At 41.3% G+C, this 20,428-nt stretch overlaps 1 protein-coding gene across 4 annotated transcripts in view; it reads right to left on the bottom strand.

Moving 5' to 3' along the window:
- wipi2 (WD repeat domain, phosphoinositide interacting 2) overlaps positions 1-20,428 on the bottom strand; it is a 327,029-nt gene that overhangs the window by 274,838 nt on the left and 31,763 nt on the right. For all 4 annotated transcript variants that reach the window (XM_031893131.1, XM_018097367.2, XM_031893132.1 and 1 more), the window contains exon 2: positions 1,273-1,355. In XM_031893131.1, the coding sequence (XP_031748991.1) occupies positions 1,273-1,355 (83 nt within the window). The remainder of the gene's footprint in view (positions 1-1,272; positions 1,356-20,428) is intronic.

Here is a 20,428-nt window from a genome sequence, read left to right as displayed (position 1 = left end):
GACCTATACAAGTGAGAAATCTCCATAAAACTATATATATATGGTATTGGCACATTCAGGAGACATGGGACTTTCCAAATCAGTTGTATTTTCATGCATAAAATAATTTTTGTTTTTGGTGTATGTTTATATTATGGGAAAAAAAAATTTCATTTTTTTAGACATTTACAAGCCTATATCTTGTTACAGAATTGGAATTACACAACATTACACCATATTTTAAAAGCTTAGGTTGTTCTGAAAAAAAACAATATATTGTTTTCCTGTGTAAACTAAAAGTCCCCCCCGAGGAAAAGCCCCTGGCAGTAGAAGTTCTGCTTTGTCCAATACGGCTGGCAGTGAAAGGGTTAATACAAGATAACATTAGCCTCTAATCATTAAGATAAAATCTTTCAGGAGGAACACCGAAGTTACTCCTCATGGATCTACAAAGAAAAATTTGAATTATTTGATTAAAATGGGAGACAGCCTTCCCGTAATTCAGAGGTTTCTGAATACCAGTTTCTAGATAACGGATTCTTTACCTGAACAAATATACCTGTTAAATTAATGGCTCATTTCATGTAAGAGTTGCAGAGAGCTGTTTTTACCCTTAAAGCACTGGATAATATTGCTAGAATGTAGGGCTGGGCGATATACCGTTTAATACCGAATACCGTTTTTTTTGTTTTTTTCTTTTAAAACTATATTCATTTTTCAGATACCGCAATACCGGGGTGTCAGGGTACTCACCAGTGCGGCCCGGTCTCGCGCACCTCCTTGCGTGCACGCGCGTGTCCCATTGTCCGCGGGACGTTGCGCACACGCGCGCCCAGGTGCTGGTTCTGACGGCGCTGGTTCTGCGCATGCGTGGGGGGTATTTAAAGCTATCAAACGCCTCCTCCTCTGCTATGTTGTCTGCGGCCTTGCCTGGGAAACTAAGCCTGCCTGATTTACCTTACGACTTTCTGTTGCCGATCCTTCGCTTGCCTGACTCTGATTTTCAATACTGCAGTAATTATTCTCTAATTTATTAGGAAATGGGGTTAACACCTAATCATGCATGGAAAAAAAATTTACCGTCAAATACCGTGACACCGATATAATTTTGAAAAATACTGTGATATAAATTTTTGGTCATACCGCCCAGCTCTACTAGAATGTATTGGGAGTTCACATATAACCTAGAAATATGAAATATATCAACCTTTTACGATCTGTTGCAGGTAGGAGAGTCAATAAAACCTTTGGAGACACTATAACAAACTCCACTGGCAAAGCACTGGCACTTACTGCATTCATATATCTGCTCGAGTTTATCCACTGACGAGAGAGAGAAAAACTTGTATCCAGATTTGCTACCAACAGCCAATGATCTGTAAAGAGAACACAGAGAAAACATTTTTTTACCAAACTATCTTTTAGAACTCATATCATATAAGCTTAAAGTTAATATAATTAAATAAAATAGAAGTTCAAATTTTAAAAAATCAACATCAGTAAATGAATTTACCAAGGAGATCTATGACAATAAAAAGTCATTAGATCTCATTAGATTTTATAAAACAGTGGTGACTTCTATATTTATATTTAAGAGGCTGTGAATAACTTTTTTATAATATGTGATGTCAGAAATGATACGATTAAGCACAGTTTGTGAGATTTAACTAATACAAAGGATGTGTTGGTACTAGAAATTCAGAACATGCAATGTTCTTTGAATGTTTTGCATTTCAAAATGAATTGCTTAATTCGAAAAAAGTCAAAATGATATTCCTGTAGACACAGAGTAACTTTTTTTCTTTTTTTAAAGTTAAAAACTAGGTAATAATGCTAGGTTGTCACTGTTCCGCTTTCTCCTTCTTCTGGTTAAACAACAATTTAATGCAAAAGTTGCAATTAAAGTTTTAACAAACTTTTGGTTTCTCACACCAAATTTTCTTGGCTAGAACATTTATCTGTACTTGCTTTCTCTTTTCTTTGCTTTCCCAGTTTTCATCAATCATTAAGTCTTTAAAGGAGATGTCAACCCTAATTTTAATTTCACTTCTAATGGATAGGGCAACTTACCCCAACTTAAACCGCATTAGTGCTGCTCCCTCAATCTCCTCCTACAGCCTGCACCACCGCATTCTTTTCTGCTCTGTTTTGCGTGTCACCCGGCAGCCATTTTGCCAGGTGACGTCATTGAGAGCGTGTGACTGACCTCTTCAAGGACTTTTTTTTTCAAGCTTCTGCTTAAAGCTGCAGCTTCAGTGTTTGCTTCTGAGGGACAGGAGTGGCAGGTATTTAAACAGTGAGGCTTTTCTCTGCTAAAATTTTTGGTTGGGGGGTTGACATGTCCTTTAACTAGATGCTTCATTGTTCTTCTCTGTATTTAAATCTCCTAGTCTCTTCCTCCTCTCTAATTCCCAATATTTCAGAAGTACTACTTTTAAAGTGTGCCTCTTAAACGGTCAGTTCTTAACAGCTCCTTTAGTACACACTTCCTGAACCTAGGTTGGCTCACCTGTGACATAAGAAGTTAGCCATATTGGGACTGGCAAAATGCATTGGCCAACTGCTGTTCCCCCTGCCCCCAGCAGAACAAAAGCCAGAGAAGAAACAGAAGTAACAAAGAATAAAGATAGAGAACACGAACACCAACTGCAATTGTTAACCCCTTACATTTTCCTCCACTTTTTGACCTATGTAGTACCTACATATCAATTACTTATGCTTAACAGAATTGTTGTGTACTGCCATTATAAAAAACATTAAACATCATGCAGTCATAGCTTTATCATTAGGATAATATCTTTCAGGAGGAACTCTTCGCGATCTACAAAGAACAGCTTAAGTTTCTTTCTCAGGTGTATTGACAGCTGAGTCACACAGTTCTGAAGATATATCGCTAGACCTGCAGCCTTACTGTTCCCAGCCTACTTTTGTACTGTCTGTTACTAGACTAGACTGTAGACAAGCCTACACTCAACTTCCTCTATAGTTCCAGTGGGCTGAAACTGTTGCTTAACAGGCATAAACACACAAGATTTCATGTTTCTATGTAGAGTTGGCACTACCTTTCGTCCACTTTTTGGTTTAACTTTGTACACTGGAATGTCAGAGTTTTATTCTTCCAGCACCACATGTGGGGTCTCTTCCCACTTTTTTTGCAATTTGGTTTTACTACTCACAGGTTCTTTCTTGACGAATACATAGGGGCCGATTCACTAAAGTGCGAAATAACGTGCGCTATTTTTAGCGTTCGGTAAAAATTTTATCGTGTCTTAATTTTCGCACAATTCACTATAAGCATACTCGCGCTATTTTACGCGCGGTATTTCATGCAATATTTTCGTCGCAATAAATAGCGTGCGCAGTATTTTTCGCATGCTCGCTATTTATCGCAAGCGCTAATTGTCGCGACATTACGCACGCGACAATCGGCAGCATAAAACTGGCGACATTTTGCCCTGGGAGAGCATAGAGTGCTAGAGAGGTGCTGTAAAAATGTTTATTTGCAAAAAAAACCCCAAAAAACCAATACAAATATAAGTAGGAAAAAAAAGAACTGCTAGAGATAATAAAATAGGGGGGGTATTTAAGAATATTTAGCCAAATACTTAGGGGTCCGTTTGCTAAAGTGGCTTAAATTAAGTGGGAGATTTTAGACACAGAATAAACGGCAAATATTTTATGGGCACTTTATTAAATGGGAACAAATATAATATTGCAATTATTCTGGCAACAAGACATTGGATTGGCAGTTATCACACTCGCCAGAAAATATGCTACGTACTAATTAACGCAAGTTTTACTATTCAGCAAAATGGGCTAAAGACAAAATTGTTGGCAGAATATTTGCAAAAATTTAACCCATATAGGATATTGATGCTGTTACTGATAAATGTACATGTAGGGGAAACTACATGAAAGTATAAAATACCATATCAAGTAAGGATAAATAATTAGACATTACTCAGTTCAAAAGGAGAAAAATAAAACAAAATTTTATTTTTACAATTAAAGGGGAAAAACTGGGGGGGAAAAAAACTTAGGGCTTGCTGCCCTTGAGTTCTCTGACATCCCTCCTGAGTTCTGCTATTTCCCCCCGGAGCTGGGCCAGCTCGGCCTTGATGTTGGCCAGGTCCTCCTGCACTGATGGTCCCTTGTGCGCAGGAGAACCTGGTGCCCAGCGTTTGGCCTGGGGGGAGTCCGGGGCCTGGGGGGAGAACTCAAAGGCCTGGGGGGAAACTGGGGGAGGAAGGAAGGGGGGCAGTGTCCGGGGCCTCGGGGGCCGATGATGGGGCCTCTGGGGCCGATGATGGGGCCTCGGGGGCATATTCGGCCTCGGGGGCCTCTTCAGCCTTCAGGTCCTGGGGCCTCTGGGGCCGGAGGTCGGGCCTCGGGGGCCGGTGGAGCCTGGTGGGCCACAGGAGCCTGGAGGGCCTGGGGTTGTGCCTGGGGAGGAGGCGCCAGCTGAAGTTCTGTGACATAGTATTGCAAGATGTTATTTTGTGTAATATATTATACATATACATACATACATATATATATATATATATATATATATATATATATATATATATATATATATATATATATATATATATATATATATATATATATATATATATATATATATATACATATACATACTGCAAAAAGATACCCCGCACTCGGGGTACTCATATGCCTCAGCATACACGGCAGCTGTGACCAGGACAGTTAAGATTGTCCTGTATCTGGCAACTTCTCCCTCATGCGCAATTTCTGTCATGCTGGTGTGCGCTACTACCTATCCCCGCGTCTACTCATAACCACCACATTAAGCTCTAATCATAGCTGTGCGGCGCGTGAGAGTTATAGTTCAGTACCTATAGGGTTCAGCTGTTTTATTCACGTTTTTTATCTAGCACAGGATCTGTACACTTGTTCCACCTAAACATCTGTTACCCTATCTAGATCTGTTGTATATTACATTTTCCACTTTTTCATTATTCTTTCTTTCTCCTTTTCTCATTTACTTGACGAATTAGTGTTGTACACTCCCACTCGATGATGTCATACTGGTTTTGGCGCCACTTTTGGGTTTAATTGGGGGATTTGTTTGACACACAGTCACTTTGAGAAAGGCTGCTGCGCCAGCCGAAACGTTAGTTGTTTGACCAATAATAAATTTTTTATTTTCTTATAAGTCCTGTGAGAGCGGGGTATCTTTTTGCAGTATCTCTATTATAATTCTGCACCCAGGCATCCTTACTCTGCTATTACGTGAGTGCCTGATCTCCTCTGACTTATATATATATATATATATCTATATACACATTTATACACCATCATAAATAACGGGGCCCCTCACAACAACATTTTTTGGGCCCCCCTCCTCCCACGCCCCCAATGGCCCCTTCCCCTGTGAACCCTCACATCAATACAAAGGACACACAGACATTGTTAGCCAGGGCCCCCTAAAACATTCGTGGCCCTTCCCCAAATGACTCATACTATGGGCCGCTCCCTGCTGCTTCCCCCCTGCTTTAAAATTTTTTATGCATATGTATTTGAAAATAGATGTGTGTGTGTGTATTTTTGATGAAACATTGAAGGGTGTGCTGGCCACAGATGATTATTTTCTCTATAAATATATATATATATATATATATATATATATATATATATATATATATATATATATATATATATATATATATATATATATATATATATATATATATATTCCGAGAGAACTGGACCGCTTCACACAGGACTTATGAAAACGAAAATATTTATTGTAGCAACATAACAAAGACTGACGTTTCGGCTGTATAACCAGCCTTTCTCAAAGTTACCAAACATACTGTGAGACAAACCTAAAAACAAGAAGTGGCGGGAACTCATCCCAATGACGTGAGTATATGACGTAGGTGCACCGTAAACAAATTGAGTGCAATGAGAGAATACATATATTATTCCGTGCCTCAAAATAAACAACAAAATACAGAGTAAAAACATTCATTGTCAGGACATATATATTATATATATACACACACACACACACACAGTGGCTTGCAAAAGTATTCGCCCCCCTCGAACTTTTCCACATTTTGTCACATTACAGCCACAAACATGAATCAATTTTATTGGAGTTCCACGTGAAAGACCAATACAAAGTGGTGTACGCGTGAGAAGTGGAAGGAAAATCATACATGATTTCAAACATTTTTTACAAATAAATAACTGCAAAGTGGGGTGTGCGTAATTATTCAGCCCCCTTTGGTCTGAGTGCAGTCAACTGCCCATAGACATTGCCTGATGAGTGCTAATGACTAAATAGAGTGCGCCTGTGTGTAATCTAATGTCAGTACAAATACAGCTGCTCTGTGACGGCCTCAGAGAATATTGGGAGCAACAACACCATGAAATCCAAAGAACACACCAGACAGGTCAGGGATAAAGTTATTGAGAAATTTAAAGCAGGCTTAGGCTACAAAAAGATTTCCAAAGCCTTGAACATCCCACGGAGCACTGTTCAAGCGATCATTCAGAAATGGAAGCAGTATGGCACAACTGTAAACCTACCAAGACAAGGCCGTCCACCTAAACTCACAGTCCGAACAAGGAGAGCGCTGATCAGAAATGCAGCCAAGAGGCCCATGGTGACTCTGGACGAGCTGCAGAGATCTACAGCTCAGGTGGGGGAATCTGTCCATAGGACAACTATTAGTCAACAAAGTTGGCCGTTATGGAAGAGTGGCAAGAAGAAAGCCATTGTTAACAGAAAACCATAAGAAGTCCCATTTGTAGTTTGCCACAAGCCATGTGGGGGACACAGCAAACATGTGGAAGAAGGTGCTCTGGTCAGATGAGACCAAAATGGAACTTTTTGGCCAGAATGCAAAACGCTATGTGTGGCGGAAAACTAACACTGCACATCACTCTGAACACACCATCCCCACTGTCACATATGGGGGGGCAGCATCATGCTCTGGGGGTGCTTCTCTTCAGCAGGGACAGGGAAGCTGGTCAGAGTTGATGGGAAGATGGATGGAGCCAAATACAGGGCAATCTTGGAAGAAAACCTCTTGGAGTCTGCAAAAGACTTGAGACTGAGGCAGAGGTTCACCTTCCAGCAGGACAACAACCCTAAACATAAAGCCAGGGCAACAATGGAATGGTTTAAAACAAAACATATCCATGTGTTAGACTGGCCCAGTCAAAGTCCAGATCTAAATCCAATCGAGAATCTGTGGCAAGATCTGAAAACTGCTGTTCACAAACGCTGTCCATCTAATCTGACTGAGCTGGAGCTGTTTTGCAAAGAAGAATGGGCAAGGATTTCAGTCTCTAGATGTGCAAAGCTGGTAGAGACATACCCTAAAAGACTGGCAGCTGGAATTGCAGCAAAAGGTGGTTCTACAAAGTATTGACTCAGGGGGCTGAATAATTACGCACACCCCACTTTGCAGTTATTTATTTGTAAAAAATGTTTGGAATCATGTATGATTTTCCTTCCACTTCTCACGTGTACACCACTTTGTATTGGTCTTTCACGTGGAATTCCAATAAAATTGATTCATGTTTGTGGCTGTAATGTGACAAAATGTGGAAAAGTTCGAGGGGGCCGAATACTTTTGCAAGCCACTGTATAATATATATATATATATATATATACACACATATACAGTGGTGTGAAAAACTATTTGCCCCCTTCCTGATTTCTAATTCTTTTGCATGTTTGTCACACTTAAATGTTTCTGCTCATCAAAAACCGTTAATTATTAGTCAAAGATAACATAATTGAACACAAAATGCAGTTTTTAAATGAAGGTTTACGTTATTAAGGGAGAAAAAAAACTCCAAATCTACATGGCCCTGTGTGAAAAAGTGATTGCCCCCCTTGTTAAAAAATAATTTAACTGTGGTTTATCACACCTGAGTTCAATTTCTGTAGTCACCCCCAGGCCTGATTACTGCCACACCTGTTTCAATCAAGAAATCACTTAAATAGGAGCTACCTGACACAGAGAAGTAGACCAAAAGCACCTCAAAAGCTAGACATCATGCCAAGATCCAAAGAAATTCAGGAACAAATGAGAACAAAAGTAATTGAGATCTATCAGTCTGGTAAAGGTTATAAAGCCATTTCTAAAGCTTTGGGACTCCAGCGAACCACAGTGAGAGCCATTATCCACAAATGGCAAAAACATGGAACAGTGGTGAACCTTCCCAGGAGTGGCCGGCCGACCAAAATTACCCCAAGAGCGCAGAGACAACTCATCCGAGAGGCCACAAAAGACCCCAGGACAACATATAAAGAACTGCAGGCCTCACTTGCCTCAATTAAGGTCAGTGTTCACGACTCCACCATAAGAAAGAGACTGGGCAAAAACGGCCTGCATGGCAGATTTCCAAGGCGCAAACCACTTTTAAGCAAAAAGAACATTAAGGCTCGTCTCAATTTTGCTAAAAAACATCTCAATGATTTCCAAGACTTTTGGGAAAATACCTTGTGGACCGACGAGACAAAAGTTGAACTTTTTGGAAGGTGCGTGTCCCGTTACATCTGGCGTAAAAGTAACACAGCATTTCAGAAAAAGAACATCATACCAACAGTAAAATATGGTGGTGGTAGTGTGATGGTCTGGGGTTGTTTTGCTGCTTCAGGACCTGGAAGGCTTGCTGTGATAGATGGAACCATGAATTCTACTGTCTACCAAAAAATCCTGAAGGAGAATGTCCGGCCATCTGTTCGTCAACTCAAGCTGAAGCGATCTTGGGTGCTGCAGCAGGACAATGACCCAAAACACACCAGCAAATCCACCTCTGAATGGCTGAAGAAAAACAAAATGAAGACTTTGGAGTGGCCTAGTCAAAGTCCTGACCTGAATCCTATTGAGATGTTGTGGCATGACCTTAAAAAGACGGTTCATGCTAGAAAACCCTCAAATAAAGCTGAATTACAACAATTCTGCAAAGATGAGTGGGCCAAAATTCCTCCAGAGCGCTGTAAAAGACTCGTTGCAAGTTATCGCAAACGCTTGATTGCAGTTATTGCTGCTAAGGGTGGCCCAACCAGTTATTAGGTTCAGGGGGCAATTACTTTTTCACACAGGGCCATGTAGGTTTGGATTTTTTTTCTCCCTAAATAATAAAAACCCTCATTTAAAAACTGCATTTTGTGTTTACTTATGTTATCTTTGACTAATAGTTAAATGTGTTTGATGATCAGAAACATTTTGTGTGACAAACATGCAAAAGAATAAGAAATCAGGAAGGGGGCAAATAGTTTTTCACACCACTGTATATATATATACACACAAACAATACGAAGTGCTGGGAAGCTGCACACCATAAGGAACAATAATACCTGGGGTGACGGCACACACAGGATTTTCACAAGGAGTCACAAAGATGTGAAATAATATTCAGAGGTTTATTGTGACCAACGTTTCAGTTCCTCACTGGCATTATGGTTGAACGTGATGGACGTATGTCTTTTTTCAACCGAACTTACTATGTTACTATGTTACTTTCGTCATCCCTGAAATTTCTTACATTTGTACCTTTAGTTCAAATTACTTGCTAAATCTTTTACTGAACGTATACTGTAAAATCATAATAAAGTACAATAATTACCTTCCGCAATTTCAGCCACCAGATCTGAACTCCTACGCTTCAGGTCAGACCACAGACGCTGGAGCTGGCGGAGGTCCACATTAAGGGCAAACCCGGCGAGCAAACCTTCTCTTAGCTCGCGCAGGATTGCCCTCTTCCTCTCGTGGACCCCTAAGTCCCCCAGCGGCGGGTCGTCATATCCTGAGCGCAGGAGCATGCTGATAATATAGCGCCTCTTCCCTGGTAGCAGATAAGAAACCCCAGGCATGATCCTCCACAAAATGTCCGCAAGTCGCAAGAAAAAAAAAAATCGCCAAAATATACATAGTAATGTATTTTGCGCGACAAAATATTCACCGCTACAGTACTGTATATTATTGCGACAAAATATTCACCGCTATAGTACTGTATATTATCGCGACAAAATATTCACCGCTATAGTACTGTATATTAGTAGCGAAATTCCATACATGCCAAGACTGTAGTAAAATTGAGTAAAAAGACACATACTTGAATAAATAACACTGTAAGTCCATATTTTATTGGAAAAAACTCATTTACTGTACTTTTCTATAATTTTTCGCCTGCCTGTAGGTGTTAATTTTCGCATAGCCGAATGCGATATTTAGCGCACCTAAGTTATAGTGAATCATGCGATCGTATTCTTTTCAGCGCGGAAATTAACGCATGTGTTAAAACTAGTGCGAAAAATACCGCATGCGAAAATGGCGACTTAACGCACGCGATAATACTATGGTGAATCGTGCGCTAATTATCGCGACTTATTTAACGCAAAAAAGCGTGCGATAATTTTTATCGCACTTTAGTGAATCGGGGCCAATAGTCTCCTACTGCAATTGGTGGTGGCATTTTAGTAAATTTACTACAATGCTGTTTTTTGTTTGCATTTTTGCAGCCACTATTTTGTGAGCCTCTATGAGCCTATGCTTATGCTCCCTCTCCCATGTATAGGGCTTCCACCGCTCTTCATTTTGAGGAATTGGAAGAACCATTTCCACTGGAAACTTTCCAACTGCCCCCCAAATAGAAGATAATAGGGAGTGTATCCTGTGCTTGTTTGCAAAGTAGTGTTGTATACATAGGCAGATTTTCAATAAGGCTAGGGGAGGCTAAGCCTCCCCAAACCTGCTTGGCACCTTAAAAAAAACAAAAACAAAAAAAACCTCACTCCGTTTCTGCACTGTCCTGCAACTCTCCTGTTCCGGCAAGCTCCGGTTCTGCTGTGCTCCGACTGGATCTTTCTTCTTGTGGATTCTCCAATCAGAGCACAGCTTTCTTGACATAACGTAAAATTGACCAATCAAAGCACAGATGCACACAGGGATCGGGAGATTTTGCAAACTGAAGGCAGTGCAGAAATGAAGACTGAAAAGAAGAATCTGCAGCTGTAACTTTACCTGAGAACCAACTCTCAACTTTTGCTGCAGATTTCATCCCACTCCCACAGGTACTATACAGTTCTAAAGGCTGAATCACTAGTTGAAATGAAATTGTTTTTCTTGTCTGACCTGACATTTATAATATCCCTATCCCCTACCCTGACAGATGGATGGTAAGTTAACTCTTTCCCCCGAAAAAGCTCATTGTGCTTTTATATATTTGTTGTTTTTTGCACTTACTATTTTGTTTTTTACTTTTGTCATTATTTGTTCATTTGTAGTTAGTTACAGTGGGGCCAACGTTGTGTATTGGTGCCAGTGTTATAGTGCCAGGGCCTGAATATCTGCCATCTGTACCCACTGCTTCTCATGGCATGTAACGTGCTGGTTTTGTAAATACAGACTGCGTCTCACTGTATATAATGTGCCTGGGATGTCAGTACCCACTGCCTTTCTCTCTATAAAACTAACTTAAACACATCTAAAGGGGAGGTTCACTTTTAGGTTAACTTTTAGTAGGTTATAGAATGGCCTTTTCCTAGCAACTTTGCAATTGGTCTTCCTAATTCATTTTTTTTTATAGTTCTTGAATAATTTGACTCTCTCTTCTGCCTCTTTCCAGCTTTCAAATCGGGGTCACTGCCCATCTTTAGCCTCCCCAAACAAAAAAAATCACCCTCCGCCTATGAATGCATACACAAACTCTACCACATAATTTGACCATTTATGTTTTTATTTTCAAGTGTCCTCAACACATGAAGTAAAGTTTGATTACACCTTCACAAGCTCCATTTTCCTGTGGATGATAAAGGGTTGTCCTAGATTTAATAATTCAAAAAAGTCTACAGTCTTTTACAAAGTATTCTTTGATGATTCCAGAAAACTTGCTTCTTGATCTGAATGTATTCTTTTAGGACAACCATAGAGATAAATAAAATAAAATGTAAAATGTCTCTTAAATAACCTGTGCTGTGTTGAGAGCGGTTTGATCATGTGTGGGAACCACTACAGCAAACTAGGTAAAATGCTCAGTCATTACCAGTAGGTAATAAACTTATAGGTTATAAACCTTTGTCAGTTTCTTTCACCACCAAGTAATCAAGTCCCAACAGTTCCAATGGAGCTTGTGTACAGAGCCCAGGACAGGAGCTAATGGTTCTGAAGCTTTGACAAGACCATATTTCTGGCACACTGTTTCAGTTATACAACTTTCTATCAGGGTGATAATATATCTCTGCAATCCTTCCAATGTTTTGGTTGCACTAAAATGTCTGTGCTTGTCATGCCGCTCTCACACAATTAATTTCACCTCCCTAGTGGAAAGAAGATTATCCTGTACAACAATCCTTTACTTACTTTAAATCTCCTCCATTGGTGCAGAAGTTTCTTTCAAATCTTATTAGCTTGATTTCTCACTGACTTTGTAGGAAATTGCCTATGTTTAAGAAGCTGCAAGATCCACTGTATATTCTCATCAAGATTCTGTCTGATTAGCAAGAGAGAGAGAGGGAGAGTTCTCCTACAGTGACCCCCAAAGGCTTGTAAGTGTGCCTGCACAAACTTAACAGTAGTCCCTCCATGTTAAAAGGTCTCACAAGACTCCAATTTCAATATTGTAGCATGGTGGGTTTTCTATTGATTTTATAATGATTTACAATATATACACATCTGCTTTGACATATGAATCAAATCTTAGGTTTGAGTCCAGTAAAAGCAGCAGATTTTGGGACAGCTATTGCCCAATGTTCAAGGTACAATGTCTTTATTCAAAGGGTATTTGCTGGGTAACAATACCTGTGTTTACGGTTTACCCAGCAATATACATAAAATAAACAGACAGCATATAGACAATTCACTCTATGTAAAACTTATTTGAGAAACAAATAAGGCCAGCTACAAAGCTAATAAACTGTATAGTTAGATCAAAAGTTTGTACACAATATTGCACAAGTCAGCACTTGGTGTTGGGGACTTTGCTAAGAACTCTGGTATAAAAGGGAGCCTCCACCATGTGTCAGTAGCTTTGCCTAGGACTCCTGAATGGGTGCCGGGACATTTGGATCATCGCTTTGTTATCGGGAACCTGAAGGTCTTGCACCAAAGGCTCCCCGATTGTGCTGAATTGATGCAGAACTGGCAATGCTTGTAACTATAATCATACAAAGATAAGTAAATCTATTAATTCTGTTATTACTTGAGTGTGTATGTAAGTTATTGCTCACTAACAGATTATCAGAAGGTTTAATCATTGATCCTTCACATGTATTAATATTTGTTATTAATTTCAATTAATACAAATTATTGATTTTAATAAATGTTCACCCCCTTTATTACATTTGGCTTAGTCGGCAGGATTAACCCGTTTCATGCTGGGAAATGCAGTAATAACTTGTACAGAAATTGTAGAATTTATAGTGCAGCTTTGAAGGCAGTGTAGTGGCAGTATTGTAGTGGCTTGTGCAGGGCAAACATAAAGTAGAAAGTTAGCAATAATGTTCTGTTGGTTGAAAAAACAAAATTAGAGGGGTAGATGATCAAACGAGCAACCTTCCCACATGGGCTGGTTCTGGACTCTGGACCCATGTTGCTCGGGATATGAAAGGAGATCAGCAACTCTCTCAGGTGACTCACCCCGATCACCTGTTGCGGAATTTGGATTGGTCTGTGTGTTACAAGGAGCAGAGGTCCTCAGCAAAAATGGGTTGGTTGTATTTTCAGGCGCTCAAGGAGGAGACAGTCCAAAGGGAGGCAGCTGAGCTTGAGCTGCAGGCAGTTAAAGATCAACTAGCCACAATGAGAGAATGTTTGCGCTCCTCATTAGCACACAATAGAATTTACAAAATATGTGCTAAAAGGCACCATAGAAAAGGGACAGAACAGGAAGAAAATGGTGTATTAAAGGAGAAGGAAAGGCTACCAAAGAATTAATCTCAAGCTGCAGGCTTACCTTCAGTTGTCTCAATAGTGCCCTTAAGTCTCCCCAAATTGCAATCGTTCAGATGATCAGAAGCCAAAAAGGAGGCGGGAGGAGAGCGGTGGGGGGGGGCGGGTTGGTGTGACTGTGCCAGTTGGTATCTGTGCAGGAGCGAGGAGAGGGGAGCAGGGGCCAGGGGGGGGGGGGGGGGGGGGCGGCGTGGGATCACAAAGACAAAGCCTGCAAGTGCTTCGGGGGGGGGGGGATTGGGGGGTGCTGACAGACACAGCCTGGCTGGGGACGCATAAAGAGTAGTGAGGTAAAGTAAAAGTGGGCATCCCTATTAAAGATGGCGGCGCTGTTCACTGAAAGAGTCTGTAGTATGTAGTAAGTGTCTCAGTAAATCTTTCCCTAGGCAAGCCAGAAATATAGCGTTTCTACATAGCGATAGTAGTACTATTGAATAGTGTGCTTAATTGATTTTGACTTTCCTTGTCCTTTAAGGTCCCCTGAAATCGGGCAGATATCGATCGAGCAGGTTAAAAAAATCTAGTCGGATCAAATCAACGAGCCAATGCGGTCCCCGGACCGACTTTTCCTATACCCATCGTTATAATTCGATCATTTGGCCCCAGGGTAAGCCAGTATTCTCCCGATATAGCCCAAGGGAGCGGATCGGCCCGTGTATGGGGACCTTTAGTTAAGGCCCCCATACACGGGCCGATAGAAGCTGCCGATATCGTTCCATTGGACCGACTCGGCAGCTTATCTGCCCGTGTAGGGGCAGAAATGAGCAGGCTGGCCGACAGATATCTGACCTGAAATTGGCCAGATATCGATCGGCCAGGTTAAAAGATTCAGTCGTATGGGGGGCCGTATCGGCTCATTGATGCGGTCCCCGAACAGACTGCCCCATTGCCGCCTACATAATCCCCAGGGCCAAACGATCGGATTTTTTTTTTTTTTTAACTTCAAGCTCCCCGATATCGCCCACCCGTAGGTGGGGATATCGGGGGCAGATCCGCTCGCTTGGCGATCTCGCCAAGTGAGCGGGTCTTACCGTGTATGGGGACCTTTAGAATACAAGATCTTGTAAGTAAAAGACTGAGATAGAGAAACAAAATACATTTTACATTGTGTTAAATTGTACTGTATGTTAATGTAATTTGTTTTTCTGTTCCAGGATTTAAGAATCTGGTTATTTTGAGTTGATATTTTTTTTGTAATTACAGCCATCAAGAGTTGATGGATCTATTATTTTTTACAAATTTTTGTTCTGTTTTTAAGTGCACAGATTTGTGTGTAAAAGCCTTAAGACATGTCTGTTTTGTCAAATTTTTAAAGAACTGTGGTACTACAATTAACAATAAAAAGGGATGCCCATTCCCTTTCCCTCACCGTCTCTACTGCGCATGTGTCCCCAACATCCTGCGCCTTTGTCCGGCTCACAAACCATGCCCCCCCCCCGTGTGCTCCCCACACCTGCTGCTTGCTGGCTCACAAACCAACTCGCCACAACCGACCCTCGTACCTGGCTTCTCTGTCTGTATGGAGTATTGTTGCCACCCCCACACGATGCGATTCGATCCGATCCCCCCTGCACCTCGCTTCTCTGTCTGTGAGAGGTATGGTTGCCACAACCCCCAACCCCACTCGGAGGCGATCCCCCCCCCCCCTGCACCTCACTTCTCTGCCTGTATGGGGTATTGCTGCCACCCCGCCCCCCGCTTCTCTGCCTGTATGGGGTATTGCTGCCACAACCTCCCCCCCTCCGATGCGATCCGATCCCTGCACCTCGCTTCTCTGTCTATATGGGGTATTTTTGTACAAGCTCCTCAGTTATCACTCCTGCCAGCTGCGTTCTCTTCTGTGTCGCCATAGCAATCAGACGCTAGGGGGGAGCGCTCGTGATGTGTGCGCATGTGCAAGCTAAGGATCTGGTAATAGTGTCTGTGAAGGAGCGTTGCATTATGAGAATCTTCTCTACCCAGCTCAGCGTTTTTTTCTTCCTGTTTGGCTTCTGATCTTTTGAACAGGTGAAATATGGGGAGACTTAAGGGCACTATTGAGACAACTGAAGGTATGCCTGCAGCTTAAAATTAACTCTTTTTTAGCCTTTCCTTCTCCTTTAACTTTTTTTTTTTTTTTTTAACATAATCAATGATACTTCAAGTTGTATACGATTGCATCAATAAATTATATAGTTGTTAATCAGATATAATTCTTACGTGTCATTTTGGGGTGGAATGGGTAGGAAAGGGAGGGTGGGGGGGGAGGGGAGGGTGTGCAAGCCAGGGTCTTATTTTCTCAGAATCCTGACTTGCCGGCAGTGTCGGACTGGCCCATCAGGAAAACTCCCGGTGGGCCCAGGTGTCAGAGGGCCCTCCTGTTCCTGACCATTTGGCCTGTTTCATGGTCATTCACTATTTCTGAATGGGAACAAAGGAGAAATAGATGGAAAAATAGATGTTTGCATATAAATAAAAGAGACTAGGAGAATAAAGAGGTTGGGTGGGAAAAGGAGGAAAAATAGTTTGGAGAGTGGGCCTATGGTCTAAGGTTTTCTGGTGGGCCCTGGGGTCCCAGTCCAACACTGCTTGCCGGAAAGTGGTAAAAAAATGTAAAAGAAAAAAATTCATGGATACAAAAAAGAGAATTGGTATTATAACTGGTTAAACTGAAACCAAACCGGGTGGGGTGCCTCTCTTAATCCTCTCCGGGATCCGGGTTTAACCTATACATTTTCATTTTTGTTTCAATTCTGGCTTATCCCAGTGTCCCATGAGACTTTCAGTTAAGTTTTTTCAATCCATTTCCCTTTCCCACCTACAGGATTCCTTTTATTTTATATGATTATATGATTTACAGAAACTCATTATCCAGAAAGTTCCAAATTACGGGAAAGGCCATCACCCACAGACTCCATTATAAGCAAATAATTCTAATTATTAAAAACGATTTCCTTTTTCTCTAATAAAACAGAACCTTGTACTTGATCCCAACTAAGATATAACTAATCCTTATTGGAGCCAAAACAATTCTATTGGGTTTAATTACCGTTTACATTTTTTTTTTTAGCAGACTAAAAGGTAGGAGATCTGAAATACAGAAAAACCCCTTATCCAGAAGACCCCAGGTCCCAATCATTCTGGATAATGGGTCCAATACTTGTAGTGACTTGCAGGGGTATCTTAGTCACTGTTAAAGGTGAACCAAAATGTATTGCTGTGGAGGACTATGTGAACACAGACACAGATTCATAAAAGTTAAAAAAAAACTTTCAAGATTAACAACTAAACAAAACGAGATAACTAACACCATATAGCACCATAGAGACAACTCACACTTCCAAAATATATTAAAAAAAAATAAAAAAACACCAGAAGACTACAGCCACCACTGCGGAGATATGTGCACCAGAGAGTGCCTACTGACTGCTGGGTGTTGTACTTCGAAGCACTTCACTACTTCACACAACAAAGGCACGCAGAACAAACTCATCAAAGTAATCCACTCAGAGTAACATGTGCACAGACAGTGAAAACAAAACAGCTAAATCAGGCTGAGGAGATGACACATCAACAAATTGCAGACTACCAGTGGATCCAACCAGCCGGTTTAAATCTGATCTGAACAGTAGGTTGGTCCATGCATTACAAACTAGCTGGATTGATCAGAAGATTTAAATTAAAGGGTCAGTAACGCCAAAAAATGAAAGTGTATAAAAGTAATTACTATATAATGTAATGCTGCCCTGTATTGGTACAACTGGTGTGTTTTCCTTAGAAAGACTACTATAGTTTATATAAATAAAGCTTCTGTGTAGCCACGGGGGCAGCCATTTACAGGAGAAAAGGCACAGGTTACTTAGCAGATAACAGTTAAAACCCCATTATATTCTACAAAGCTTATCTGTTATCTGCTATGTGCCTGTGCCTTTTCTCCTTTTTCCCAGCTTCAATGGCTGCCCCCGTGTTAACATAGCAGCTCATATAGTAACTATAGTAGCGTTTCTGTTGCAAACTTACCAGTTTTACCAGCGCAGGGCAACTGTACATTATATTTTAATTAATTTAAAAGATTTTCATTTTTTTGGTGTTACTGTTCCTTTAAGACTTTCATAGGATTCCCTAATTTACACATTACCCAAAATCCACAATTCTCTATCTGCCACACCTACAGGCCTATGCTGTAAGCTTATTGTACCAATGACTCACCACATTAATCATATTCTACAACCTGCTGTTCACTCTATGCCTTCTTACATACCAGACAACACACATGTAATGAATACTATCATAACATTTGGGGAGGTCCCCAGTGATTATTGGTTGGCAAATATGGTTGTTAAAAGGTAAAAACTATGTAAGCTTTACTAGAAAATTCTATCAAATGAAACAGGATTTCTTATCTCCTTTTTTGTAAGCATAAAGTTCCCGTGTCTGACTTCTGCTCTCTCAGAAAAAATCCTTAATTCCCTAGGTCAGAGTCTGCTTAACTCTCTCCTCTCTCCTGCCCCCCACTTCCACAAGAATGCCAAGAACTCCCTCCCCCCTCCCTGAGGAATGTGTGATATAAGCTTTAAGAGCTAAATCTGCAGCAGGAAGCTACTTAAATGGCAGCTGTTGTCTTAAGCAAACAGAGAAAGCTTCTAGAGCTATTTACTCAGGTATGGTAAGGCTTTCTGCAGAATGTTGTTCTAGGTGGCATTAATATGGCGAATCTATTGCCAGTAAAACGCCAAAATGACTTTCTTTCTTCTTTAAAAGTCTATATACTGTGATCCCCCACAAATCGGGAATAGAAGCTTGTAGTGATAAGGCATTAGCCACTGAATTCCTTTCTCTTCTATTAGAACTACCGTAAATACTCAAGTATAAGCCGATCCGAATATTAGCCGAGGTACCTAATTTTACCTAAGAAAACTGGAAAAACTTATTGACTTGAGTATAAGCCAACTCCCCCAGTTACATGGGAGTAGGAGAAACAATAGGTTACCTCAAAGCAGTTCTAATGTGTAGCACTTGCTCCTTCTGAAAGCTCAGACCCAAGCACAATGCACTGAGATGGCGCCTACACACCTATATTACAACCAAAAAAATACATTTGTTGGTTCAAGAACACAATTTTATTTGCTATGTAAACAGTGTAATTTAGAACTAAAAGTATACCATAAAAATCATGACAGTATTCCTTTAAAATTTACTTGATATGTTGTGTATAAAAACCTCACTAATCTGGGGGGCGGAGCTAGCCACGAACCAAGATGGCCGCGAAGTGAATAAGTTCCGACACACACGGGGAACACATTAGCTCCGAAGTACGCTACGCCGCAGCAATTCCGCAAGAAACAGGCACTAACACTACAGGTGGAAGAAAAGATACCGAATGCCACCAAAACCAAAAAAGTCCGCCTCGGCTGACCTCCGCCACATATTTCAACACAGCCAGAAAGACCAAGATGGCGCCCAACCCGAGGAACAAATAGACGGCGAAGAGGCCGACCCCATTACAAAGCAAGATCTCCAGCTGCTATTTTCTAATATCGAGAAAATGGTAAAAGCTGAACACACAAAAACCACTAAAGAGCTAACTACAGAAATCACCTCGCTGGGAACGAGAGTCGGAGACCTTGAGAAACGCCTGGATGACATCACCGACTACACATACCAGGTAGATAAAGATATAACAACCCTCTACTCTCTAGAAACAACATCAGGCTACGTGGTATCCCGGAAACAGCTACAGATCTAGAACCTTTGCTAACGGACATGTTCCAAGGACTGCTACCAGATACACCTCCAGAGTGGCTAGAAATGGACAGAGCCCACAGAGCCCTAAGAGTAAAAGCGGCAATTATGGAAGCAGTTAGGCTTCCAGGAGAGGTGGAAGTAGAAGGCCACAAGATCGCACTGTATCCAGACATCGCACCATCCACCCTGGCACGCCATAGAGAGTTCAAGCCATTAACGGAACTCCTCCGCCAACACAAGATTACCTACAGATGGGGATACCCATTCTCACTCCAGGTCTCCCATCAAAACCGCATGCTCACCATACGAAACCTAAAAGACCGAGAAAAACTTCTCCGCACTCTCCACCTCCCAATCGACCTACCAGCGGAACCAAGCTCAAGTCGCCTGAAACCGCCAAGAAACATGAACCAGCAATGGCAAAAAATGCCAATTCCCCGGTTACACCAACGGTGCTTCGCCTCCACTTGTCCGGAAAGTCTCCGAGATACCATCTCCCCCCTGAATAAAGGTAGAACATTGGTCACACAGTAGTGACACTATATACCACTATTGACTCACCTCTGGACTAACCGACATTAGAGGGAGTCACCAAGTAATATATTTGTTATTGTTTAACTGTCACTATCAAAGTTAACCCTATATTGTTTACTCTTTCCTCCCCTATATACTCTGTTACCTTTTCTATCTCTATCTCTGTCTACCACCAATGACCACACCAATATCACCACCCCGCACCACCTCCCCTGGACTCTCGCCCTCCCAAATCTCCAGCCACAACTCAC

The sequence above is a fragment of the Xenopus tropicalis genome, chromosome 9, assembly GCF_000004195.4.
Source record: "Xenopus tropicalis strain Nigerian chromosome 9, UCB_Xtro_10.0, whole genome shotgun sequence".
NCBI lineage: Eukaryota > Metazoa > Chordata > Amphibia > Anura > Pipidae > Xenopus > Xenopus tropicalis.
The sequence above is the reverse complement of the archived record's forward strand: the minus strand, read 5'-3'. Positions and strand labels throughout refer to the sequence as shown.